Source organism: Excalfactoria chinensis, chromosome 11 (genome assembly GCF_039878825.1).
Source record: "Excalfactoria chinensis isolate bCotChi1 chromosome 11, bCotChi1.hap2, whole genome shotgun sequence".
Lineage (NCBI taxonomy): Eukaryota > Metazoa > Chordata > Aves > Galliformes > Phasianidae > Excalfactoria > Excalfactoria chinensis.
The window spans coordinates 17446775-17473919 of NC_092835.1; the positions used below are offsets into that span (position 1 = coordinate 17446775).

Sequence of the window (27145 nt, forward strand, 5' to 3'; positions counted from 1 at the left end):
GGTGCGGCCGCCGAGATTGGCCCCAGGGGTTGCGCTGTGCCGGACGGACGGGGGGCGGCGGGACACCGGGATGGGAAGGGGAGTGTGAGGATGGGCGCGAGGCAGCGGGATGGGCGTGGGGATGGGTACAGGGACGGGCAGCGATAAGGGCGGCGGGGCGGTCACAGAGCTGAGCGCCGGGATGGAGGTGGGCGTGGGTAGCAGAGCGGGCATGGGGCTGCGCGTCGGGATGGGCGCGGCCATGGGCACGAGAAGATGGGTACGGGAATGGGCATGGAGACAGGCAACGGGATAGCCACCGGGATGGGTACCAGCCCATGGGTACCGCGGGCACCGGGATGGGTACAGGGATGGGCACGGGGCCGTGGAGCGGTGAAGGCTCGGGGATGGGCACCTGGCCCCGCAGCTCCCGGCCCCGCCGTGCTGCCCCCGCGGCGGCCCTGCTCTCCTCCTACAAGTCCCACAACCCCGCACGGACTACATCTCCCAGCCTCCCGAGCCCACCCCCCCGCACGGCGCGGCACGGCCCGGCCCCGCACGGCGCGGAGCGGAGGGCGCGGCGCGGTGCGGGGGGCGGCGGCGGCGGCAGAGGGGCCCGGAGGCTCCCGGCGGCGGGGCCGGGCCGGAGCGGAACGAGGTGCGGTGGAGGCGGCGGGTACGGCTCCGAAAGGGGGGGAGGGAGCGTCGGCTGCAGGGTGGGGTGTGCGGGATAGCGGGGGGACGCGGGGCGCCGGGAGGATGCGGTGATAGCGGGGGTGGGCGCGTGGACGCGCACCGAACCCCGGGGGTGCGGGATGGGGGTGTCCGGGGGGAGCCCCGGGGGTGCGTGGGTTTGGGGCAGCGGGGGGACGCGCGGGTGGCGGTGCTTCGTGTCCCCGATGGGGTGGTGGGATTGGGGTGGGGTGCGGGCAGGGAGCGGTGGCGCGGGGACGGCGGTGTCACCCGGCGGTGCCCTCTCGGTCTGTGAGCCACAGGGCAAGCGGTGGCCGTGGAGCGCGGGGCCTGGCCTCTCTGGGTGACCCCAGCCAGGGGACGTCGGGGTAGAGAGACGGGAAACTCTGTTTTTCGCACTGGGTTGGCTGACGGGGGAACGGGGCTTCACGGCGAGCCCCAAACCCGCTCGGAACGCAGCACGCGCTGCCAGGACAGCATTGATCCGGGTGGCCCCAGCGAGGAGCTGAGCTCACGGCGCTAATCTGGCTAATCAACAACACGCAAACCCTCCCGGAGCGGCCGAGCAGCCCAAAATGGGGCCGGCGGTGGCGGCGTCGGACGGGGCCGTTCCGCACGTACCGCGCCGGGAAGGCGGCAGGGCGGTCCGCTCGGCTGCTTGGAGCGGAATGTTGGCGGCCAGCAGAGCTCCGACAGCCCGAATTCCTGCCTGTCTGGAGGAGGCTCCCAGCCCCAGAGCCGGACGGCGGGGCCAGCGGGGCGGCAGGAAACCCCACGGAAAATGGGGCCCGGACCCATTTCCGCACCCCGGAGCAAACCTTCTGCTCCACAGCCGTGCCAGCTTTGCTCCCCGTGTGCGTCTCCACCCCCGCCGTGCTCCCCCAGGCTGGGTGCTGGCGTGCCCGTCCCTGTCCTCCTGCACATAGTTTCCCAGTGAGGTATCCGGTGCGGATGGAACAGGAGCGGACTTGCCATCGGGGAGCTGGGCACAGGGATGGCAGCCTGGGAGGGTGAGATGGAAGGGAGGCCAGGAGGAGGTGGAGGGGAGGAGATGGAGGTGCTGAGCCCCAGCTTGGCTGCAGGGATGTGGTTTGGTGAGCCCCAGTGGTGCCCAAACTGGTGGCTCGGTGAGACCAAAACTGGTCAGACCCAACCTGGTGGTACCTGACCTGGTGACTCGGTAGAACCCAGCCCCGTGGTATCCAGTTTTGTGGCTCGGTGGAACCTGACCCTCTCTTGAGGGAGCTGGTGAGCACCTGGAGGTGCTCAGGATCCTTGCTGGACAGGGCTGTGTGTCTATGGGTGTCCCCTCCATGCAGGGCTTGGGGCTGGTTGGTCTCTTCTGACCCCAAACCATTGCAACCTCCTCTGTGAGGACACGTGCCCTCGCCATGCAGGCATCCTGACCCCCCCGCAGCTCCAAGCTGGGAACTGCTGGCTGGCCAAGCAGGGCAGGCAGGATGTGCCCCGTGTTCTGGTTTCCTTCCTCTTGCCACACGGATGAATACGTGTCGGTTGGTGACTAACTGGGGCAGGATACCACCAAAACACTACCAGCTTTCCTAAGGTTTCGAGCTGCGGGGCGGTTGTTGCCCTTGAAGGTTTTTGGGGGGAGCAGCCCAGGGGGTGATGGGGTTTTGGGGCAGGATCCCGGTAGCTCTTTGCTTTCACCGTCCCTTAACCGCCATCCCCTCCTTTCCTCTCCAGGCTGTTGCCACCGACGTGTCCCTGGTGCAGGATGATGAGTGCCACGGTAGCCTGGGACCAGCTGGGGTTGGCTCCCCGAGCCCACGGGGCCACCGCGACGCGGAGCTACGGCTGAGCCCGGCGTGCCGAGCCGCGCCGAGCCAGGCGGATGGAAAGCTGCAGCCCGGCAGGTAGGGATGCTCCAACCCACCTCCCTGCCAACACGGCATCACGTGGGGCTGCACACTGTGCTGACCGGAGGCTCTGCGCCCCACAGGGAGCCCCGCGCCCACCCCGCGCCCCAGCCCTATGCCCGGGGAGCGGCGCCGAGCCTGCCGGCCTGCCCACCATGAAGTGCTCGCTGCGCGTCTGCTTCCTCTCGACCGCCTTCCTCCTCATCTTCGTCATGTCGGTGCTCTTCACCTACTCCCACCACAGCATCGCCTACCTGGATCCCGGCGGGCTGGGCGGCATCCACCGGGTGAAGCTGGTGCCCGGTTACGCCGGCGTGCGGCGGCTGAGCCACGGCGTGCCGTACCCCAGGGGCTGTGCGTGCCGCCGCTGCCCCGAGGATGCTGCCGCCGCCGCTGCCGCTTGGTTTGACAGCCGCTATGATGGCGGCGTGTCCCCGGTGTGGACCAAGGAGAACATGGAGCTGCCGCCGGATGTGCAGCGGTGGTGGATGGTGAGCGATGGGGGATGCTGCGGTACCTCTGGCATGCCATGGCCCCGCTGAGCCCATGCTGCTGCTGGGGAGCCACGGTTCACCCTCCTAACCCTGGGACCCCACACAGGAGGATGTTCTGGGGCGCTGTCGGTGCCGTACACTCAACTAGGTCCCGCACCACCCTCCTTCTCACCTTGCAGATGCTGCAGCCGCAATTCAAGTCCCACAACACGCAGGAGGTGCTGAGCAAGCTCTTCCAGATTGTGCCAGGGGAGAACCCTTACCGCTGGCGTGACCCGCGCCGCTGCCGGCGCTGCGCTGTGGTTGGCAACTCAGGCAACCTGCGTGGCTCTGGCTACGGGCACGAGATCGATGAGCACGACTTCATCATGAGGTGAGAGCGAGGAACCCTGCCAGAAGTGCTGCGTCAGCACCCGGCCAGGGGGGCTGCGTGTCCCCTCTGTGTGCCCAGCCCTGCCAGAGGGTGGTGACGCACTGGGACAGGTTGCCCAAGGAGGCTGCGGATGCCCCATCCCTGCAGGCATTCAAGGCCAGGCTGGATGTGGCTCTGGGCAGCCTGGGCTGCTGGTTGCTGACCCTGCACACAGCAGGGTTGATTGTTGTGGTCCTTTTCAACCCATTCTATGGTTCTGTGACTCTCTGTCCCCAGGATGAACCAGGCACCCACAGTGGGCTTCGAGGGGGACGTGGGCAGCCGCACCACACACCACTTCATGTACCCCGAGAGCGCCAAGAACCTGCCTGCCAACGTCAGCTTCGTGCTGGTGCCCTTCAAGACTTTGGACCTGCTCTGGATTGCCAGCGCCCTCTCCACTGGCCAGATCAGGTTGTAAGTACCCGGTGGCCATGCATAGAGGTGCCATCGCCCTGGGGACTGTTCTGGAAGAGGTGAAGTCACAGCCGTAGCTTGGTGGCTTTCTCCCCCTCTCCACTCTCCCTGGGTTCATGTACCCCGGCCATGAGTGCCCACCCCCCCTCTGCTTCCTTCCTCCAGCACCTACGCGCCCGTGAAGCCTTTTCTGCGGGTGGACAAGGAGAAGGTGAGAGCAGCGCTGTGCTCCTCAGCACGCACCCCCACACCTCTCCTGGCACTGTTGGGCGTGCAGCCCTGGGGAGGTGCAGCTCTCAGCATCCCTCTGTCCACCCCCCGGCTCCAGGTGCAGATCTACAACCCTGCCTTCTTCAAGTACATCCACGACCGCTGGACGGAGCACCACGGGCGCTACCCCTCCACTGGCATGCTGGTGCTCTTCTTCGCCCTCCACGTCTGCGACGAGGTAGGTGGCAACTTGGGGACGCAGCACCCGGCCCCGTATCACACAGGGGCTGGCAGTGATCGCGGTGCCGACCCCACAGGTGAACGTCTTTGGGTTCGGCGCCGACAGCCGGGGCAATTGGCACCACTACTGGGAGAACAACCGCTATGCCGGCGAGTTCCGCAAGACCGGGGTGCACGACGCCGACTTCGAGGCGCACATCATCGACATGCTGGCCAAAACCAGCAGGATCGAGGTCTACCGGGGCAATTAACCAAGGGCCGGGCGGCCGCGTGTCCTCCAGCTCCTAACCCTGACACTGCCAGAGCTGCCCCGGCTGCTGTTGGGTGCCGGCAGCCGATGGGGTTCTGAGCTCTTGGCAGACTTGGTGTGGTTTGGGGAGCTTTGACTTGATGTTGGTAGTATTCAGGAACCCGCTTCAGCCAAGCGAGGATTTGTTAGACGCCGCCAGCGACCAGCCGGCCGGGGGAGCGCCCGACTCGCATCTCTTACAGTCAAACCAAATGCTGCTCTTTTTAAAACAAGGACAAAACAACAACAAAATCCTATATGAAAGCCCCCAAACCTGGTGACTGTGGGGAGCACTCGAGCCCGGGATGAGGGCAGGGTGACAATCAGCAGCGGGCCGGGCCAGCTCCCCAACAGCAGGACACAAAGCAGCCGCTGCTCTGGCCTTCCGTCGGAGGTTTTTTCCCCCTTTGCTTCTCCTGTGGCTCTTGGGAAGGGGTCTGGACTCTCATGGTCCCCTCGGTCAGGTTCTCCCCACGTTGTGTTGAGGAGTGGGATAGGAGGGCTTTGCAGGGACAGGGAGAGGGGTTGCAAAAGGCAGCTGAGAAACCCGAGCGCCTGGTGGAGATGACAGTGCAGTGGGGCACAGACTGCGTGTGCCCATCCCTCACTGTCTGGGCTCCCCTTTGCCTTGGGGACAGGAGCAGGTTAGGATAGCTTTAGCAGGTGAGTGAAACACATCATTTCTTATTTCCCTTTTGCTGCACACAGACAGCTCTGGCCAGAAGCTGCAATCCCAAAGCTCGTGGTGTTGGACAGTGGCTCAGTGGGGGGATGGAAGGTGCTGGAGGCTGCAGCGGTGACCGATGGACGATGGCGCAGGGCTTGGGGGCAAACTTCCCTTTTTCTATTCGGCTTCTCTCTACGTTTCTCTGCTTTGGGAGTGTTTTCCTTTCTGAGGTTTCTCTCTGCGGTCACAAGGTGCCGGGTCTGTGCTGTGCCTGCTGCTGGGAGGGCAGCCCCCGAGGCAGCGTTGTGACCACAAGCCCCAGCACACACCTTCCCAGCACCTCGGGTCGGCGTTGCCTTCTTCTGGGGGAAGAAAACCACAAAAATCACACAACCACGAGCAACAACGAGTGCCTTGACTATCCGCCGCCGGCTGCGCTGCCCTGCGAGCACAGGGCTCGGGATGCACACAGCAGCATTCTCAGCCCCCTTCCTTCTGGGGGGGGGTCAGCATCACCCGGGCACCCCTGGCACTGGGCTGTGCCCACATCCCTCCCACTCTGGCTCAGACAATCCCGAGCCCACCGGCAGCACCCGATAACGATTTTACAGCTGATTTCCTTCCCCTCCCACCTCCCCCAACTCTTTTTATTATTATTATTATTGTTATTATTTAAACTGTCCCCAACACGAGGACTCACGACCACTCGTTTCTCCGCAGAGCGGCCGGCGAGCGCACGCACGAGCATGCTGCACGGCCCGCGGGCACTGCGCCTACGAGCACCACTGTACTGTACATAGAGGAGACGTAGGCAGAGGCTGTGGGCACTGGGGGGGGAGGGTTGGGGGGAGGGTTGGTTTTGGGGAGAAACCGAGGTTTTGGGTAATCCCCATCACAGGGCAAAGCGGCCCCGCAGCCTCTGCGGATGTGGGCTCTCCTGCACACGACTGTCTTAAAACAATTCGGTTGGGTTTGTTGGGTGTTTTGGTTGTTTATTTTTTAAGTCAATAAAAACCGTGCATCTGGACGGCTCTGTGTTCTGCCATCCCCACCCAAGGACAGCTGTGGGGTGCAGGCAGTGGCAGGGATGCACCTGCAGTCCCATCCCCACCTGCAGCCCCATCCCCACCTGCAGCCCCATCCCCACCTGCACCACGGTACTTTGCAAGAGCATCCTCATGGGAAGCCAAGCTGTCATGGAGGAGGAGGGATCCTCCTGGAGGGGCACCCAAGGCTCTGGCACAACAAACTGCCCGATTCAGGAGTAGTTAAAACACCTCTTTATTAATATACAAACCTAGCAACATTCAAGCCAACCAAAATGTGAAATGATGTAGAGCGCGGCATAAATACAGCATATAGAACGGCCCCAGCAGAGAGCAGCCAGCTCAGCCCAGTCTGTGTGCTTGGGAGCAATCTGTGCCTTCCACGGCCAGGCAGGAGCAGTGCTGCATCTCCTCAGCCCCTCTGAGCTTGAAGGAGCTGCCTGCATCCTCCCGCAGAGACCCTGTGTGGGCACAGTGAGATGCTCTGCCCACCTCCACCCCTTCCACCTTGTAAGGCACTAAGGAACGCTTTCACTCGTTCCTAACGTTTCTGCCATAGAACCCTCTTGGAAGTCGTTGCAGCTCTTGAAAATAGCTTGAGAGACTGCAAGATGTGAGAGGGGCTTTGGGCAAGCAGGCTGAAGGTGCACGCAAAGAGGGAGCGCCTACCAACAGCGCCTGCAGAGCGCAGTCACCCTGCCCAGGAGGAGCTGAGCAACGCCTGCAGGCTCTGTTTCCTGCCCCCAAACACACCGGGCTGCTCCTGCTGAGGGCTCTGAGCAGCTACAGCCATCGTGGTTAAAGTGCAAAGAGAAGCGCTGCCTGCTCTGCCTGCATGTCTGGTGGCTCCCTGCTCCCCCGCATCCTGTTTCCAGTTGGAGCAGGGAGGTAAAATAAGCCAGCCCCAGCCCTGGCAGCCACTTAAGGAAGTTTAAAGCAGGACATGCCTTAAACTTGCTGACACGGGCAAGAATCGAGTTGCCCAAACGTCCCAGTGAAACCAGTGGGGAAGACAAATCCAAAGGCGATGATGGTTTTGCTGGGCTTTACCAGCAGCCACGTGTTCTGCTCTAAGAATCCTGCCCTCGTAACCAATGGGCTTCCTTTGCAAATGTGGAGAGCAGTTGTTTGTCGTAGATTCTTTTTTCCTCCTCAAATGTAAGAGTTTTGGTCTCTGCATTTCCCCCCTGACATCCCATGGAAGCACAGGACTTCAGGCCGAGGAAGCCCCGTGCCAGGGGATGGGAGCAGGCACAGCAACAGGAGGAGGCATCCAGGCCAACAACAGGAGCAGAGATGCAGGGGATGTATTGCACGGCCCCTCCTCCTCACCAAGGAACAGGACGAGGAATCGCAGCAGCAGGGAACGGCAAATCCGGACAGAGACACGAGGGAGAAATGAAGTCTGGCAAAGACAGAAAATCACTGCAACACACCGTCCTGAAATAGAAACCACCACTTCCAAACAGCTTCCTCTTATCCCCAGGTCATTCAGCGTCAACAACAAAGTCCTTTCTTCAGTATAGGTTGCTTCAGCAGCCTCTCAAAGGCCAGCAAGGCATGAGAGGTCAGGCAAGGCCATGGAGACGGGCAGAATACAGCTCCAGATCCAAAGGAAGGATCAGGACTTGCAGGAGGGAAGGCAGGAGCAGGTGCCAAACCACCCAGCCCTCAGCCTCAACCCTGGCACAGCGCTCCTCCATCTACCCGTGTGACGTAGGGCTGTTCTCACTCTATTTCTGGTACTGAAGAGTCAACACAAAGTTCCACTTCTAAGTTTCACAGCTTCCAGACCTCCCTGAACGGGGAACTCGCTCTGGCAACCTGCTTTTAAGGCAAGAAGGGTTTTCCCTTCCACCTTTGTTGTCTCAGGTCCATCCAACTCCTTCTGTACGTCGAGAACATCTCAATCACAAACTGGCCGACCAAAGGCTCAACTGAAGTAGCAGGAAACAAAGCAGGAGCTTGCCAAGGCTTGGAGCTCCTATTTACGCTTGTGATGTTCACCGCTTCACTGGAAAATGCCCCCAGAAGGTTCCGAATTACAAAGTGTTCGTTGTGGCTGCATCAGTGCAAGGCTGTGTTTAAACTCCACGGTGAACAGGAGGGTGCCAGGGGGAACCCAACCACCTCCTTCCAGGAAACAAAGAGAAGCTTTGCTCCTGGTTGTTCTCATAATGAGGAGAAAGATACCAACTCATGCGACACAACTGGGCACCACCTGCCTTCCTTATGCTCCCCAAACACGAGCCTGTAAGAAACTTGTGTTCACTGCATGAACCTTGCCAGATGGCCAGATAAATGAGGGTAAGTGAGAGACTGCTCCCAAAGGGACTGCACACTGTGGGGCTGAAACAGGAGTGGTGTTTCAACAGTGCTGTCAGCATGAGACGCCAACATCCGCCCTTGTTTTCTGTTAGCAGAAATACTGATGTCTAACAATCAACCCCATTCCTTTACAGGATTAAAGCACATGTTGGTCTTCAATTATAAAGACCAACATACAGACAGTATGTACCATCTACCTACACAGAGTTCCTATAAATACAACCAAAGACCAACATCTGTGTCAGCCTTTTGACTTCAGAGCCCACACAAAGAAATCCAATCCAAACAACGACGACAGCAGACTTACCAGCATCACCTCCATGATGCGATGGTTAAACCTACTGGGCTCCCTGCTAGGGAGAAAGGTAGCCCAGTGCTGGGCAGGCTGGGACACACCAACACGTGCCTGCTGGCAGCTGCTCACCCAATGCTCTGTGCTGTGCTGGTGAGGTAGCTGGTCGCTCTATTGCTGTGTGCACTGATGCACCGACCCCTCTGCAAAGTGGTCCGTCACCTGCCAAGGTGACAGCAGAGCGGAGCCAACACCTGCTGTCTTGTGCCTTATATTAGAGGAGAGAGAAAGGCTGTAGTCCTCAGGAGCTCCCCCGAGCCCTTCCCATCACCTCAGGGTATGGAGATGTTTCCTCCTATCCAGGCTTCCCACTAAAACACCCCCATGGGTGCACATTCAGCACTGTGCTTTGAGACACGGGGGAGCCCGGCAAGAAAAGGGCCAAGGGAGGGAGGACAGACAGGGTTCAGAAAGCTGGAGGATTGAAGTTCTAAAACATACAAAATGGAACACGCTGGAAAAAAAGGGTCTAAAAGTTGCAAGACAGGAAAGGAAAAAGAAAGAAACGTGTGGGGCACGGAGAGAGCACGGGAAGATGGCAGCTGAAGACTCCGGCTTGGGAAAAGGAGTGGGGCTCCAGCCAGCACTACTCCCTCTGGTAGCCACTCAGTTCCACCTCATCCTTGCGGCGACGCTGAGCAAAGAGGGAGCTGAAGGGGTAGAGTTTGGCTTTGGCCTGGAAGCGCTGCCCGGCGATGTCGATCTCGTACTCGCCCTGGTTGATGAAGTCAGTCGTCACCACCAGCTCCTCCCCTGTCTTCTCATCGAAGTGCTGCACGAAGCCAAGGCAGACGTGGCGCTCCAGAGTGTAGCTGTAGGCACTGCTGGTGGTTTTGCCCACGTAGCGGCCGTTGCGGAAGATGGGTTCGCCCCACCAGGGCCAGAGGTCCATATCTGTGTCATGGTCCTCCAGAATGAACATGGTGAAGCGTTTGTATACCCCGTTCTGCTTCTGCTCCAGCAGAGCTTCCTGGCCGACAAACTCCATCCCCTGGGGGAAAACAAAGGAAAGCCTTGGAAGGAATGGGAAATGTGGCACTGCTGAGTTTTAACAGACCAGCAATGTGAGCTCAGCTTGGGCCTGGAAGGCAAGATCCAGCAGAATGAGTGGGTCCTGCACCCAGCTCTGACAGAAGCTGTCACCTTCACCGTTTCAGATGCTGAAGGTATGAAATACAAAAACATTCACGAAGTGTGTCCTTAAAACACTCACTGCAGTTTTCACTACAGTGAAAGGCACTTCGCAACTCCAGTTTCCATCATTGTTCTGCTCTCAGTTTACTGTGTTTGAAACTGAGCCAGGGGAGGTTTGGGTTGGGTATTAGGAGGAAGTTTTTCACCCAGGGGGTGGTGACGCACTGGAACAGGTTGCCCAAGGAGTCTGTGGATGCCCCATCCCTGCAGGCATTCAAGGCCAGGCTGGATGTGGCTCTGGGCAGCTTGGGCTGCTGGTTGGTGACCCTGCACACAGCAGGAGGTTGGAACTGGATGAGCACTGTGGGCCTTTGCAACTCAGGCCATTCTGTGATATCCCATGATTTTACAAGCTGGAAGGAAACCATCCAAAATTTGATACAAGCATTTGTTTTGGCTCATGCAAACATGTGAGAATGATGAAAACAAGCAAGTGATAGAGATGGCACCTGTCTGCACAGTGGGCTACAACTCCACACTGGTTTATGTTTCAGTAAAAATAGAAAGCTCGTGTCCCCAGTGCCTATCCTGGTGTGCTTTCAGTTTCATGATAAAGCCACATGAGGCATGGGCTAACTTCTGCTTCATCAGACCAGGGAAGGAGCTGGGAGAAACACAAGCGCTGTAAGGTACGCAGCTCCCTCCACTACACTGAACTACACAGGATGCTACCCAGATCACTGGGAAGGCTGCCCAGGAAAGAGGAAGATGGAATACTTATTCTCTTGTTAGCACCTTTACGAAGCAGAAAAACACGGGTTATTGTCAGCCTTTACAGCTCCATCAAAAAATGACCCTCTTGGGTGGCGTCACCGCAATGCTGGGCTCTGCCATAATTCCACTTTTCCACCATACCTTTTCCAGCTTGACCTGGAACTCACGGCCACACTCCATAGGAGTGGTAAAGGCATCCAGATCCTGGCCCCAGAAGGCAAAAAACTTCTCGATCCTCAGGCTGCGGAGCGCGTAATAACCGGCGTTCCGGATCCCATATTTCTGCCCCATGTTCATGACCTCATTGTACACATGGAGGGCGTACTGCAAAGGAAGGGGGAAGCACAGAGCTGCAAACACACACCAGGAAAGAGGTACAGCATCTGACACATCACCACCAGTGTTAGTGCCCTGCCTGGCTGCTGGGATGCAACACAAAGCAGGGGAACTCCCCTTGTGCCCTGCAGGCACCTTTCTTCCTCATTACCCTGAGTCAACATGGAAAATCCATTACTAATTATGCATGCAAGCAACTGTTTTAATTAGCTGAGGCCACAGCACACTCTTACCTCGATGGGAATATAAAGCATGAATCCAGGTTCTCCTGTGTGAGTGATACTCATCACACGGATGCCGTTAGCGTAGCCCACGCTCATCTCCTGCAGAATCAGAGGGGGTGAAAACATCCAAAGTGGAACACAGCACAGAGATCCGGAATGAACACATCAATGCACAACGCACACCACGTGGGACAAACCTTCTGCCACCAGCACGTACTTCTGAAGGACTGAATCTAAAAGTCCAGACAGCAGCTACCCAAATATTCCCCAGATTTCTGAATCCCTTCATGGAAGCCTTGGAACTGGATCAGGACAAAGCCTTGTGCTTCATGCTCTGGAGGAGTTAACAGCAGCGACCTGCTCAGCCCTTTAACGTGACCATGACTCCAGAGCCACCAACCCCAGCTGCCCCTGACTGATGGTTTTGGAACAGGTTATGTGATACAAACCATGTCACCACGTGGCACCAAGCCGACAGCGAGTGGGATACTGGGAAAAAAAATCATATTCACCTGCAGATTCAGCAATCCAAATAAAGCAAGTTAGCAAAGTGAGCCTAATGAGGACGTGACCTGCATAGCACAACTACTGCAAGATCTGTAGGTGAATCCAAATTCCCCTCTAACTACTGAAAGCACAGTCCTTCCCTTCTAGCACGCTAGGAAACCTAGTGGGGTGAAGAGAAGGAAGCACAGTCACTCACCTTGCAAAAGAAAGAAGGAAAGTGTTCTGGGGTCATTGGGGCATAGGACAACTCTGACAAGACATCCACAGCACGGGGGCCTATCAGGTTGAGAGCTAAAGAGAGGAAGATAAATCATTAGGATAAGACTGAAGAGGTCTTACTTAACGCTGCAGACACGCAGGCACCAATCCTCATTTCCCTTTGGGAAGTTGTGCAGTTCACACCATGGAGGGTTGTGAAGTTTACGTAAGAATACGGACATCATCAGCCTCTCCTGACAGCACACAGGAGAGGAAATCTGCCTCCCAGCTCCCAGTTTGACAGGAGGAAGAACCTGATCGTTGGTTTCTCCCATCCACTTGGAAAAGAGACCAGCCACAGCTCCACAGACACCATAACAAACACAAGACACCATCTGTGACTTGAGGCTGTGCAATAAGGTTTGCTTTCAGTGGTGCATTACCTGTGTACTTCCAGGTCACATCTTCTATGGTCAAGTTGCTATCTTCAGGCAAACGGTTCTTCAGCCAGGTCCAGCAATGGACTTGTTGGTCAGTAGGGGAAATCATAAAGAAGCTGGAAAAGAAAAAGTGCAAGCAAGAAACAATGAATCTTGACAGCCACGAGATGACTCGGTACATTCTGGGTCCAACAACCACTGGAGACACTCAGCAGCTTCCAAGATAACACAAGATCCAATATGCTGGTTTGGGAAAACCACAACTAATGGATCAACGCCATCACATCTGTTACGACAGGAAAGCTCTGCCTGCAAGCAGCAACAGCACCCTGGTGACAAGAAGGCAGCAGAAGCTCTAGAAATGGAATACAGGCAGGTCTACAGCAAGCCTGCATTGCAGCTCCAAAGGCATTTTGCAGACGGTATCTGCAGCTCTGGAAGAGCAGTGATTCCCTGTACTCTGACAGCAGAAGAGTGCTCCATTCTCAAAGCAACTCCCTGTTTCAGCAAGTCTCCCCTGACACAATGGTGTTATTATTAACAGTGTCTGTATACAGAACTCTATTCGATATGTGGAAACAAGCTGGCCTCTTTCATACAGACTGAGAGCTGGAGCACTTTATTGACAGAGATAATATCTGCAAACGTGGCTAACAAGGAGGAAAGCTACCAGTTTCACGCAGAGGCAGACAATGCTTCTAACAATACATGAATGCAAATAGAGGAAGAGGGGAAAAAAGCAGCTTCTAATTAGAAGAGCAGCAGAGAAGACTGCTTTCACACCGACACAATGGGAGCACACACAGAAAATGGCGCAGGGAAATAAAACTGATGCTCAGCTGAGACATACCCATTACAAAGTTTTTAACCATCAGAAGGGTGGGTTTTTTTTAATTAAATGCCAAAGAGAGCTGAAGTTGCTGCGTTTAAGGATGAGATGCTGGGATCGTGTCAGTTTGCAGCAGAGAGCAAAAGAAAAAAGCTACATGAGGGCACACTGTGCTGGGAATGAGAGCAACCACACAGCAACGCAAGCGGAAATCATCACCAAGGAGTCACCTCAGCAGGGAGTCCCAGTGAGAAGACTGCTCAGGAGTCAATGAGCAAACTCTGTTAGTCTGAATGCTTAAGCAATAAGCTAACAACTGGAACCAGCGTGCTGAAAACAAAGCTGTCTTTCAATGAGAAAGCAGACACCTGAAGCCCAACACTGGGTTGAAATCTGTCCTTATCCGCAGTCACCACAAGGGCCTATTTCTCCCACTAGAGCCATGCTCTCATTTGGGGTACAGCATTAGGAAGGACTGCAGCACAGAGACTTCCTGTTTCTTTATGAGGAGTGGGAGTGGAGTTGACAGTCTTTGCTAAGAGGCTCCCACCAGATGCAGGAGGTGTAGACGTGAACCTACCTGCGTTTGCTCAGACGTGCTATGCTGCAGTCGTTCTCATAGCCTCCGTTCTCATTCAGCATGCCAGTATGCACAACGTGCCCCACCGGCACATCCAGGTCATTGGAAAAGAGATACTGCAGGCTCTGCAGCGCCTGATCTCCTGTGGACTACAGGAAATGAGAGTCAGTTAAGTCAGGCGAGCTGTGAGAGCAACACTAATTCACTGGGACAGCTGAAGAGTGCATCAGTGTTCTGGCCCAAATTCTTTCAATTGTGAATCTGGCCATCCTCCCTCCAGCTATCCCCAGGAGCCAGCAGGCTGCCCCCACCAGGCTGTGCCATCACTCCACGGCTACTTACACTTATCTCAAACTTGGTAAAAGACGACATGTCGATCACGCAGACTGCTTCCTTGCAGCACTTGACTTCAGAACCCACAATATCAAACCAGTCCGGTTTGTAGAAGGTTTTACTCTGATCCAAATCCAGCAAATCTAGCGTCAAGAAGAATCAAAGCCACAGTTCATAAATGGAACAAATTAAGATCAAACATAGACTAACACAGCCGCACCAGGCAGAGGAAAACACCATCTCACCTTTCCCAGGTGGGACGAAGTATTTGACCCTCTCAAAGCCGTGCTTCTCCATCCATCTGGCCCCCTGGGCATCCAGGCGGTCGTACAGCGGGGAGGTGCGCAGCTGCCTGCCCGTCTGGAAGTCCCAGCGGGGAACTTTCAGGTCACATATGAGAGCTGCAAAGGTCACAGAGAGCCAGCATTAGGTCAAACGGTGACTTGTAGCTAGGATTTTCTCCCAGATGACTGACGGGCACAATTCTTATACCCGAACCATCAAGGAAATTCTCCCAAAACAGTTCTGACTTTCCTCTTCCATTTTCGGACATTGGCAGATCTGTTCTGATCCATTTGTAGCTATGCTCATCATAACCATATGTGCACAGAATGCATTTGTAGACACCTGCAGCTGCACGACATACACACAGAACACTGAGATCTGCAGATAGCCGTGGCCTCACAACTGCACTGTTGATACACCTGAACAAAAACTCTCCTTCCTGTGAAGCTGCACTGACATCAGTGATGCACGATTCCTCCCTGACAGAACACTTTATCACACACTCCTCGTTCTGACAACACTAACAGTGGGGTAATCATCCAATTCACCTTTCTCAAATATCAGCAGCTCAGCCTTTTCTAATCGCTGAAGCTTTTCCAAACGTCTCCCACACTTTCTCAGCCAGTATCTAATGTCCTTCTTAAGAACAAGCATCCTTGGGGATAACCCTCCCTGGAAGCACTCAAGGCCAGGCTGGATGGGGCTGTGAGCAACCTGCTCTAGAGGGAGGTGTCTGGAGGGTTGGAATGAGATGATCTCAAAGGTCTCTTCCAACCCAAACCATTCTATGATCCTCCCTCATTACCAGCAGGGAGTATAAGTGAAGGACATCTGAATGTTTCCTCATTAATGTTAAGTTCCTCCTTAGGTCATAAAGTACTTCAAATTGAAGCTGAAGTACTACTATTTCCAACACAGACCTTGGTGCTGTTTTATTAGGCTGGAATCCTACACAGATAAGCACAAGCTTCCCCAGAGCAGAGGCAAAGCACAGAACAAGCACTCTACCAACAGCATCTCCTCCAGGAAGGCTAATGAGAACGCCTCTAACGCAGAGCAACCACCATCCCCCTTCCTCTGGGAAATGCATCCCTGCATCTGTCCCAGGGGAAGACAGCAGGAAGGAAAACTGTTCTTGGAGCAGTGACAGCTGAGAGAGGGCAGGCAGTGTACAAAGAGCAAATGGTTGCATGTCCTGGCAAGCTGTGAAGGCAGAGACCTCACTTACGCATTACTTCCATCACACGGTGACGGAGGAAGGTGCGGCTGCTCTGAAGAGTCCCAAAACGCTTCACATCCAAAGGCCAGACGTTTTCTGATGGATAGCCATTTACCATCCACTCTGCCAGGTACCTGATGGAGGCAGGAAAGAAAAACCAAGAGATTAATTAGCGGAAAAAGAGCCCGGCTTGAAAGTTAGAAGCAAGGCAATTTGCACATGTGGATATCTGGCAGCTGGCAGAGGACAGAACTAAAATGGTATCCTGAACCTGGAAGACATCCCCTTTATAAACGCCATCCATCAGCTCTCCACCTTATTAATTTCCCACTAGGATGAATAATATGGAGCAGCAGGAAGTTAAGGACACGTGCTAAACAAAGCCAGACTGGACAGGCAGCTGGGCTGACGGTGCCAAGCCCTCATGCTGCACTACTGCATTAAGGAGTATTGGGTACACTCAGGCTGGAATCTGCAGGCTGACGGCTCTGTCATTTTTCAGCACCTTGTGTAGGCTCAGCCACAAAGCATCAGTGACAGCATTCAGTGCAGCACCAGGTACCAGCCAAGTTATGTTTTGTTACGCTCCTAGCAGTGAGGGAGGACGGCGTGCTCCAGAGCTAAGGGACAAAGGCAGCTCAGATAAAAGCAGAGCTGGAGGACCTGTATGCATCCAGTAAACAGGAAAACAAAGGGTTTGAGGCTGATAACTCGAAGTTACACTAGCTAATCTCCTTCACTTCAGGCTGTAGCAGCAAATGGAAAACTGGTTTTTAGCTTCAGAAGCGATTCTGACTCTTAGAGAACCTCACTGCAAAGATTCTCAGTATTACGCTATGGCAACAAAACGTGATGATTTCCTTCCTTTGGTGAGTTAAACTAATAGACAATGGAGAGAAACCAGAGGAAAAAAATGCAGATATTAGCACTAGCCAAGCAGCTTGTTAAGAAGGTTGTACAGCAGAAGGGATGCTGGGCTGCCAAACCCAAATGGCAACCAGAGGAAGTGCTGATCATTTCGCAAGCAACTTTGCTGCTGGTTTCACAGTTATATGCCTGTCAAAGTATTTGCATTAACACAGGAACTGGAGTGTACTGGGAAATGATTGCATCTCTAGCTCGCTGGCAGAGAGGAGTCTCTAGTTGTATTGGCCGCACCTGGCATCACATCTGGATGCTCCGTCTGCTTTAGATTCACAGTTTTGAGAGAAATTAACCATGGTGTCAACCTGAAAACGCAAATGGTTTCAGCCAAATAATAAGCTGAAGGGTACATGGAGTACAGAAGATGAAGCAATAAGCTTTGCTGAGCTTTTATCTCTTCCTGGGAGACAAAAGTTGGGACTGGTTAGCTCAGGAAGCTCGCCTGATCCCCTGCAGGCTGCTGATCACTGGAATGCGGTGCCTGGAGAGATGTGCAGGATAGGGGAGGCCAGCACAGACTGGGAACATTGCTGGAATGCAGCTCTGCTCTTCTCCATCCCTCAAGCTGGAGACAAAAGCGTCCTCTTTCGGCAGCAGAAGGAATGTGACAGATACTGACATTCAAGCAGACTTTTTTCTCAGTTCAAACCTTACTTACAACACATAATAGTGAGAAACCACTTACTTGCCTGCTCCCCCACCACATGAGATCCCAGCTGAGTTCATTCCAGCCAGAACGAAGTATCCCCGCACAGTGGGCGACTCGCCCATGATGCACCGCATGTCTGGCGTGAAGGACTCCGGGCAATTCACCAACTGCATGATCTGCAGAGCCTCCAAGTTGGGCATCCTGCGCAGCAGGGAGCTCAGAAGCGGTTCTAGGAGCCAACACAAACAAGAAGACAAGAAGTCACATCACGGAGCCCTTCAGCTGCTTCACTGTCAGACTGGCCAGCACGCTGCTACCTGAACACAGCTCTCATTTCTGCACACAAGCAGCCATCCTGATTCAAACCAAGAGGTCAGTGCTGTTTTCCACAGCAGAAATCTGTTCAGTTTTGTTAGGGAAAGTAATGGATACTTCAAGAGCAACAAGAAGAGTCAAGCCTGTGTGACATCTGCATCACACGTCCTGTCAGCCTACACTTACCTGCAGCATTTCCTAAAAGCCTGGTAAGCTTTCCCTTCACCCTAAATGGCATTTACTAAATACAAAGACAATATTTACTGAATGCTAAGCACTATTTACTAAACAAAACTAATATTGACCGTCAGGTAAGTGATATTTACTAAACAGCAACCTTTAATTGAACTCTTCTTTTTTGACCGTTTCCCCACAACTTCTGAGAACACCCAGCATGTGCTGCCATACCATACATGCATGGTATGAGGAATCACCTCCTCTTGTTTCAAAACTCACGCTCAGTTACCTTTGATGATGCCTTCAGCTGCCACTGCAGAAGAGAGAGTGTACATGAGACCCTCCCTTAGCCTCTCCACCCCATCCAGGCTTCCCTGGACCTCTGTTCATCCCCCTTTGGTCCTCTCTCTTTTCCTTACCCGTTCAGTCACTCCCCTGGCAGCTGCTCCAACCCGTGTTCAGCCCCTGGCCCTCCTCCCACCAATTCCTCTCCAGTAACACGACGCTCTCTGGAGACAGGGAGCCCAGAACAACACCTCTTATCTGGCAAGCCAAGGATTTAGGGCCGCATACCAACTTTGCTCCATGCCTAACAATTCCTATCTTTTGCTTTGACTGCTGATGCCTGCACAGAACCAACACAATAATGAGTTCAAAGCCCATCAGCTTTGTACGGTGAAATGAAGTCCTCAGAATTGAGCGCCACAGACACCCCTCAGCTTTTCAGACACCAACACACTCAGACTTCACATTGCCTAAGAAATCACAGACAAGAAACAGTCTTTGTGACCTGCTCCTTTTCTTCCCTCTCTCACACACTGCAGTTCCAGAGGGAGAGCCTGTCATTACAGACCCTTTTATTCTTATGGATAAAAAGAGGGATCCGTTTTGGATTTGTACTTACAGCCAACATTTAAGCAGCTGTACAGAGCATTTGAAAAATCAAAAGGTGTTCCAAGCAAAGAGATCAAAGCAGGAAAGCAAGAGCTCAAACCGCAGGAACTGCTGCCCTAAGGAAAGGATCAAATATTGGCTGAGTAAGCTCTGACTCTATTCAAGTGCTCGGTAGTTTGAACTGATGAAAGGGTCACGCTGAAACGTGGCATGCAGTTGCTTCCAAAACTCAGACAATTTGTGGGTGCCAGCAAGCAATGCTTTCTCATTTTAGCAGTATCTAGAAAGCCAAAGAGGAAGTGGGTGCAGAACTTGCGCAGCTCATTAGTGAAGCTAACACTTCAAGCAAGTCTGCAGCCACCTGCAGGTCTCTAAACTGCAGACAACCCTGGCTCTAAAGCACCACCCTGGAATTTGGATGGCTTGAGGTATCATCGCTGCCTCAGACACAAAACTAGAAGGAATCAGTGGGGAGTAGCTGGAAGAACACACCAGCACTGCAGGGAGGCACCAGTGAAAGTCTAGCTGTGTCTAGAGTCACAGGTAGAAGCATCCACAGGGAAGCAAAGAGCTCTGACAAAGGGCAGAATTGGTTCCCCAAGACAAAAAGGAAACCGGAGGTGGCACACACAAAGTTATGAGGCATAAAAGCTGGGAAATAAAGAGGCTCCTAGACCACACTGTATTCCTTCCCACACAGAGAACCATCTGAGTCAGAAGTACATCAAAACACAAATGCAAAGCAATATGAGAGGAGAATGACAGCATATGTGGAAAGCAATAAACCACAACACTGTCAGGGTGGAATGAAGTCTGGAAAGCAGCAATACCAGGTTCTGTTCACAAAGCAAACTTCCTGCACTGGAAATACACTTGGCAGTCAGCGCTGCCAAGTCTGCCTTCTGCCGAAGCCACGTGCTGTGCTGCTGCAGGACTCTGTCCCCCACCACGTACCAAAGTGATCCCAGTCTTCCTGAAGGTTATGGATCTCCAGCTGGTTCCGTCCCTCCGTGAAAAGAGGTTTGGGGTTTTTCTCAAAGCCCCCCGAGAGGATTCCGCCCTGCCAGTTGCGGATGTAGATCCTGCCATCAGGGTCCACAACAGCTGCAGAGGAAAGAAAAAGAGGTGTGAAGGGGGGTGAGAGGAGGGAAAGCTACCTCTACCGATCCATGGCAAACACCACCAACAGGGTCTGGCGATGGGCTGGGCCAAGCTAGCAGCCCACAGACAGGTGAACAAACAGTTTTAGTCTCTCTCCATTTCTACACCACTTATGGTTCTCACATGACCACTCATCATCACTCATTCCCACCATGACACTCAGGTTAACTTCTGGGCAGGACAACAAACAACTGAATCTAAAGAGCACCAAAGCCAGTAGAAGGACAGCGTAACGCTTCCCTTGTGGTAAGGGGTTACAAACTCTTACACTGACCCAGCTCCACTGAAACTGCACCCAGGACCAGACACACCACTAGGAAAAGTCCTGCCCTCCCCCTCGTTTTCCTGGTGTATTAGCTACAGTTATTTTTAATGCATACAGGTCACCGATCCACTTGGCTGCAGGCCACTGGCATAAAGAAGGTGGGCAGCGAGGGGGTGAGAGCAGGCAATCAGGTCGGGATGGTTTCCCTTAGTGGCAGCATCCACTTGAAGCACTTAGGAAACTCCACCTGACAAGTCCCATAGCAACTTTCTTTTTCCCCACTCAGAAAGAAGCTGTGAATATATAACTGTAATTACTCTAGGGAGTCTGGTCAGAGAGTTGAATTCCTTGGGGATAACAGGTATTACTCACTTGAAGCAGGAATTACTAAAGACCGAGAGTAAATAAGCAAGGCTTTCTACTCCCCAGCCTTTCAAACACAAGGGCTTTTATTTAAGAAATCCAAAAGCCAGAATGTGGGGGAGGAGCAATTACCTCAAGCGCTTGGGTTGCCCCTACAGCTCATAGACATGTAAATGCCATTGCAAAGCCTTAGCTTCAGTTGGAGGAAAGGAATAGATGGGCCATTTGGGCACAGCAGCCTGCAAGGAAAACATAGCGCCAGGGCTAGCACCCTCTCCAGCACACAAATGCAGCAATCCACCTCTCTTTAGACACACCAGCCAGGCAAGCCAGACCTGAGGTCATTTGTCTGCTCAGCTGACAAACTCCACAAATCAGTTTCTGCTGCAAAAGCTTTCCAACAGCCTTTTCCACCTTCCAACCCAGGTGACTCCATGATATACATTACCACTAAATTGGATATTCAGAGCAATATGGCCAGGAAGTGCGTCCCACTTCCAGCTGAGTTGAGAACTGACAGTCCACAGTTTGTCATAATTACACCATCTGAGGAAGGCAGATGTGATTCTCTGATACAGGGAAGAACCCTTACTCGGGACATTGCTTGCCAGAGGTTCCGTCAAAGGATGTGTCAGGAGGTAGAAGTGCTCGCAGGCATGGAGTGGGATGTTGACTGGCTCCTCCCCAGAGTGGCCCAACTCATAGGCCCACTGAAAATTGGATGAAAAAGAAGTGCACGTTAGAATGCAGAAGAAAACAACCTCTAATAAAAAAGGCACGTGCAAACAGATAACCCCTGTGAGCTGGCTTTCATAAAAGGCCAAATAAGACGCGTTTCTCAGTGCCTAAGCCTTAAACAAATACATTTTTTTCCTGTTTTCTTGGGATCTAAACCATCCAGGCCAAAGACTGTATTTGTGTTTCTGACGTAACATTTAGAAAAGCCAGACCTTGACGAGGACAGGTCAACTTAAAACACCAAAGCAAAATAAGATTTGTACAGCCCAGCCAACACTGGGCTCTGCTTCTAGAAGCAAACAACACCATTTGCGTGCTGGTACTGTGAGGGCAACAGCAATTTAATAACCCAACCTGGCCAGCACAGTTGACGAAGAACTGGCATTTAATGTGTCCTCTGTCGGTCTCGACTCCGGTCACACGACCCTTTTGCACTGACACATGGCTGACACTCGTCCGCTCGTGGATCTGGACACCTGCAGAGGACATGAGAAGGTCAGTCCACCGCCAGCCCTTGTGCCCTAGTGTCAGGCTGCTCGCACTAAGCTCTTTTCTTCTTTAAGACAAAACACCTGTGCTCAGCCCAAGTGAAATCCTGCTATTTGTAGAACAGCACGCATATAATTTCATTGCTGCGTTGACGACTTCTTTGCCATGTGACAACCTGACCCTCGTATCAGCAGCGTGAAAGAAGAGCCCAACTACAGACTGCTTTCAGTTACGGTTCTGTATGCAACAAAGCCCGATGCTTTGGATGCAAGACTGCTTCTTTTATGGAAAATCAGTTCTGTTATGGAAAATCAGTCTGCAGAACAGAGCGAGGCTAAAAGAAACTGAGAGGTGCCTTCCAAAATCTCTTCTCCCACCCTGAGGGACTTGAACCCTCAGTGAGCCTCAGCTCTGTCACCCAGCCTAACCTCTGCCCCACCTTCACACTGCTCCGAGTTTGCCACAGTGCCAACAGCGTTTCCCACTTCACTTCCAAACCTCTTGCCAAAGCAACGTGCTCGATCATAGAATGGCCTGGGTTGAAAAAGACCACAATGGTCATTGAGTTTCAACCCCCCTGCTGTGTGCAGAGTTACCAACCAGCAGCCCAGGCTGCCCAGAGCCACATCCAGCCTGGCCTTGAATGCCTCCACACTGAGATGCATCTACTTTTGCATTTCAGATTGTTCAAACTCCTCCCACATTTTGATTCGGGTCCGTATTTCTGATAAAACACTGTGACAAAACATTCAGCCGGGCAGAATAAACTGCTTTGAAGGAACAGGAAGAACCTTGTAGAAACAACCAACTTTTGGTTTTCAGTGCTTATGGGAACGCCCGGATGTGGAATATCATTTTCTTTTCTGAATGAAAGGAACTGAGACGCACCGTTCCGCGAGGCGGCCGTGGCCAGAGCCAGGCTGACGTTGGCAGACAGCACGAGCGCATCCTCAGGCACATACATGGCCCCCACGAGGTCATGGATGTTGATGAGCGGGTGGAGCTGTGCCACTTGCTTCGGGCTGATGATTTCGCAGGGGATCCCCGATACGCTGCCACAGAACACAGGGAAAAGGCTGCCATCAGGCTCAGGGCAGAACAGATACATGCGTGAAATCAGATGCGTTTCCTGCTTATACATACTTGAGAGATGAAGCAATGCGTTTCAGAGAGATCAGCCGATCCTGAGTCTGAGCCAGAGAAACAGAGCCTGTCTTCACATACCCTACGACAATCACCAAAGTCGAGTCAGATTTGGGCAGGGTCTCAAATTCCTTTGCATTTCAGACCCGCTGCTTCCACTACTTGAGAGCCAGAAGGCCCCAGGCCCTACGTAAGCTGAAGCACTCCTCAGCTAGCAACCACAGATGGCAATAAAGAAAAACAAGAAGTGCTTTAGTTCTGAGCTGTGTTCTAACTCTCCTTCGTTCCGCATATACTCATGCTTACAAAAGGGTAAAGCTCCACACACATGGAACCTATTAAAAGAGAAGAGGGGTTACTGCCAAGAATGTGAGCACGTCATCTGATCGCTACGCAGAGCAACAAAACCTCACCAAGCAGAAGCAGATGTTTTGGGATTCCACCACCTGCAGCAGCTTAATACCAACCTTAATCACAGACATGGCTATGGACACGTGTCCAGTATGACATGTATCACAGGTCCCTGTCAGCAAAGTGCTTTCAGTTCTTCACACCAGACACGTGCCCCAGCATTTTGGAAGGAGAGGGAGGATTTCAGCATATTTCCATGGTGAGACTGGACTAAACCATCTTGCTTTGCTTGCACTTTGGGGCTCGTTAACCTTTCTGCCTTTCTGAGAGGTGAACTGCTGCAGAATACAGCTCGTTTGCCCTGATCTCTTTTTAGTGTCCTTGGGAGAATTCAGCTGTGTTTGTCCAGGTTAGAGATGAGAGGAAGAACACCTGCACTCTGCAGGCAGCCTGCCTTCAGCCTGCCCATCTGACACCCTCCTCCCATTCTTCTGATCGCATTATTTTTGCATCCATCTCAGCCTCTGAACAGCAACCACCACCAATTAAGACACGGGAGCATTACGTCACTGATCCAACCTCCCAGAGCTTACTCAGTCACTCAATGCTTACACTTTTGGTACCTGTTTGCACTCCAGTCTCTTGCTCCAGCTGCTGGTACAGCTTGTTGGAGTAGGCTGCCATCTTCAGCTCGATGGACACAGGCCGGGCCGTGCTCACGATGCCTGCACAGAAGCGTGTGGTACCTGCAGCCAATCTGCAAGAGAAGCCACAGGACAGACTCATCCAGCTAATGGGCCAGGAGAGAGGCGAGTGTGTGTCCCAGAAAGGCTCCCCAAGCACACCAGACCAAGAGCATCCCCTCCTTGGTGACCTTGCATCACAAACAGGAACCAGCAGCTGTTTTTCCCCTCGGGACAACCCAAAAGCTGTAAGGTGGTGTTTTGCTTTACCCCACTTTTGAAAATGCTTTTCTGTTCCAAATTAATTTCCCTTTAACTTGTCCTGAATGTTGGCACTTCTCAAAGAAATCACATGAAAAACACCACCTTGCTCTCAATCAACCTGCCTGCCTGATGGGGTTACCTCCAAAGCAGGACTTCCCTTGGATGAAAGTTAACTTGGATTTCTCAGTCTTTCAGCTTACAGGAAGAATTACACCCTGTCAGTGTGCAGCAGCTGCCAGAGACAGAAGCACGTGGCTCTTTGCCCTTCTTAAGCCTGTCCTTAAACCACTGCCCATCTAGATACTTGGTCAAGTGCTTGCATAGAAGGAAGATCTGTTAACACTCTCTGCAGCACAGACAGGCAAAGACACATTTAAGCATTTATTATGTCATTTACTTCCTTGATTTCAGGTCACCTTTCCTGCTATCAATGCAGCCCTGCTTTGGACAAGACCGCTTTCAGCTTAGCATACCCATCTTCTTACAGAAGTTCAAGACAAGATCAGCTGTGGAAGGCATTCTTTTTGCTACATCCCTCCTCAGACACAAAGAGCCAGCACACAGATGCTAGCTGTGCCTGCCATAATGTTAACTGTAAGGTATTCTTACTAATGCAGCAGTTCTTCTGTTTTATCTCGAGCTCACTCATGGCCTGAGCTCCTAAATGCCTGAATTTCTTCTCTTTGGAAAAGCAGCTGACGCTGACAGCAGCCCAGGCACACAAAGTCAGGGAGTCACAGCCACGCTCTTGAAGGCAGCATCAAGTGAGCAGCTCTGAGCTGAAGGGAAGACTCTTCTTCAAGTCCCAAACGCCTCAGCACATTATCTCACACACAGAGCCCTCAGATTGCCTCATGGAAACACCAGGAGTCAACAGGGGCCAACGGTAAACTTCCAACAGGATCTATTGTGCCCTGCCATGTGCTTCAGACTGAGCTCACCAAGGAGTTCACAAAGTGTGTGAAACACTAAACCCTGTGACAGAAAGAAGCAGACAACCCCAAGCCCTTCACCAGCTCACAGGGCAGCAGCTTGGCCATGTCTACCTACAACCTCCACATCTCCTGTGACCTCTTTTGAGCTGTGGCGGTGGTGCAATACTTTATGGTATGCACCACTTCCTGCTTCTGGAGGTGGTCAATAGGGGTGAGATGACCTAAATGGATATTTAGATAAGTTAAAACGGTCCATCTTCCCAAGCCATGCTGTGTTTCGCTGGATTACCTGCAAGTAAACACAGACAGACCTGCTGTGATCTACTGGTTTAGTTTAGTTGCAGCTCTTGGGTCACCTCTAATGGCAGCATGTTCCTTACAGAGCAACAGCGTCTGACTTCTGCAGCTTGGATCTGCACAGATAGGCAGGAGGTAAACCCAAATCTCCTCTGAATACATGTGTTTATGGACAAAAAAATGCAAGCAACTTTGCTGAGCCCATCATCTCCCAGGCCCACATGCAAGTACCTTTAATACTCACTGCTGGGAGTCTGCAAATGAAGAAAATACAACTTAGATCTTCAGGGGTCAGCTGAGAAATTAACATCATCACAACACCACTGAACAAACGCTCACTGTGAGTGAGAATGCGTGGATTTCAGGCCTGCAGTTTGTGACCTCTGCTTTTGGACAGAGACTTCATCTCTGCAGGAAATGCAGGCAGCCAGGATTTGAGACAGGAGGCTGCAGGGACAGACCTTGGGAGAGAAACCCAGGGCTGCCCTATGGAGCAGCCAGCTCTCAGACACACTGCAAGGCACGGCTGAGCCCGCCAGCGACATCGGTGGTGCCTCTATGAGAACACATTTACGGGTGAAAATCACCAGTGTGTTTTCCTGAAGGGCTGCAGCCCCTGGGAAGCATCCACATTGCAACAGGATGCAAATGTAAGAGGGAAGGCGTGACAGAGAGAAACCATCCAGCACTCACTGCTCAGCCTCTGCTCCTGGAAAGAGGGCGGGAGCCAAACTGAAGGCAGAACAGGGAGAAGTGAAAGAGGAGGGAACGGGAAGGGATTCTTGTGCTCGTGAAGCAGCAATTAAGTGTCGTTATTAAATATCAGCCTGCTGCATGGCTTCAGCACCGAGCGATGCAGAAACTGCACATCACTGTATGTGCTGCAGTACACAAAGTTCTGCCTTGTCAGTCCCGTTACCAAAAGTCCTTACCTGCCCTGCTCAAGCAAGACGACATCCTTCCAACCCAGCTTGGCAAGGTGATAGGCCACCGAGGTGCCCGTGATTCCACCCCCGCAGATGACCACCTGGGCCTGTGCCGGCAGGGGGACCTGGTGGGGTTCGGCCGTTCCGGACACGCTCCGGCAGCAGGCCGCGCTCCTCCACTTGGGGTCAGCCCCGCGCCACCGCACGTCGGCCAGCAGCCGCAGGAACATCCCGGCCGCTCCGTGCCAGCACCGAGCAGACGCCGCTCCGAGCAGACACCGCTCCGAGCAGACACCGCTCCTTCTGCGCACGGAGGGACGCGGCCCGGCCCCGCGCTGCAGCGGGCAGCCCCGCACCTGAGGGAGGAACTGCGGGCGGCACAGGCCGCGCCGGCACCGCCTGAGGCCGCTGCCCGCAGCTTATCCGCCAATCCCCAGAGGCGACACGGAGCGGGCGGGCCTGGAGGACGAGGGGACGGTGAGACGGCCGGCTGCGGCCGCTCCGGGGCGGGGGGAAAGCGGGGCAGGGCCGGGGGAGCCGGGACGGACAGCGGCTCACCTGGCGGCGGGAGGCCGGACTGACCTTCCGCGCTTTACGGCAGGCGGGCGGCAGCGCGACAGGCCGCTCTGCGCGCCGCATGGCAGCCAATCGCAGAACAGCACAGAGCAAGGGGGCGTGGTTAGCGTTAGCCACGCCCACATGGGG

The 27145-nt window shown here is 53.7% G+C and overlaps 2 protein-coding genes across 4 annotated transcripts; one reads left to right on the plus strand and one right to left on the minus strand.

Moving 5' to 3' along the window:
- The first annotated feature begins 85 nt into the window (after positions 1 to 85).
- Positions 86 to 6308, plus strand: ST3GAL2 (ST3 beta-galactoside alpha-2,3-sialyltransferase 2). Of its 3 annotated transcripts, none has more exons than XM_072346749.1 (8): positions 86 to 259; positions 2380 to 2549; positions 2636 to 3043; positions 3226 to 3419; positions 3696 to 3875; positions 4041 to 4086; positions 4204 to 4323; positions 4403 to 6308. In XM_072346749.1, exons 3-8 carry the CDS (start codon positions 2708 to 2710, stop codon positions 4574 to 4576), a joined length of 1050 nt encoding a protein of 349 aa, XP_072202850.1. In that variant the 5' UTR covers positions 86 to 259; positions 2380 to 2549; positions 2636 to 2707; the 3' UTR covers positions 4577 to 6308. The 3 variants fall into 3 exon arrangements, with proteins under 3 accessions (XP_072202850.1, XP_072202849.1, XP_072202847.1); XM_072346748.1 differs by lacking the exon at positions 86 to 259 and adding an exon at positions 277 to 655; XM_072346746.1 differs by lacking the exon at positions 86 to 259 and adding an exon at positions 277 to 637.
- A 238-nt stretch (positions 6309 to 6546) lies between these two features.
- PDPR (pyruvate dehydrogenase phosphatase regulatory subunit) lies at positions 6547 to 26850 on the minus strand. Its single transcript, XM_072346551.1, has 17 exons — positions 26447 to 26850; positions 23959 to 24092; positions 22985 to 23066; positions 22730 to 22893; positions 21707 to 21828; positions 21207 to 21324; positions 19780 to 19929; positions 17476 to 17668; positions 15876 to 16000; positions 14608 to 14763; positions 14372 to 14505; positions 14030 to 14178; positions 12624 to 12736; positions 12179 to 12273; positions 11485 to 11574; positions 11057 to 11239; positions 6547 to 9998 (listed from the first exon to the last, which is right to left on the minus strand). Exons 1-17 carry the CDS (start codon positions 26668 to 26670, stop codon positions 9594 to 9596), a joined length of 2637 nt encoding a protein of 878 aa, XP_072202652.1. The 5' UTR covers positions 26671 to 26850; the 3' UTR covers positions 6547 to 9593.
- Between the last annotated feature and the right edge of the window lie 295 nt (positions 26851 to 27145).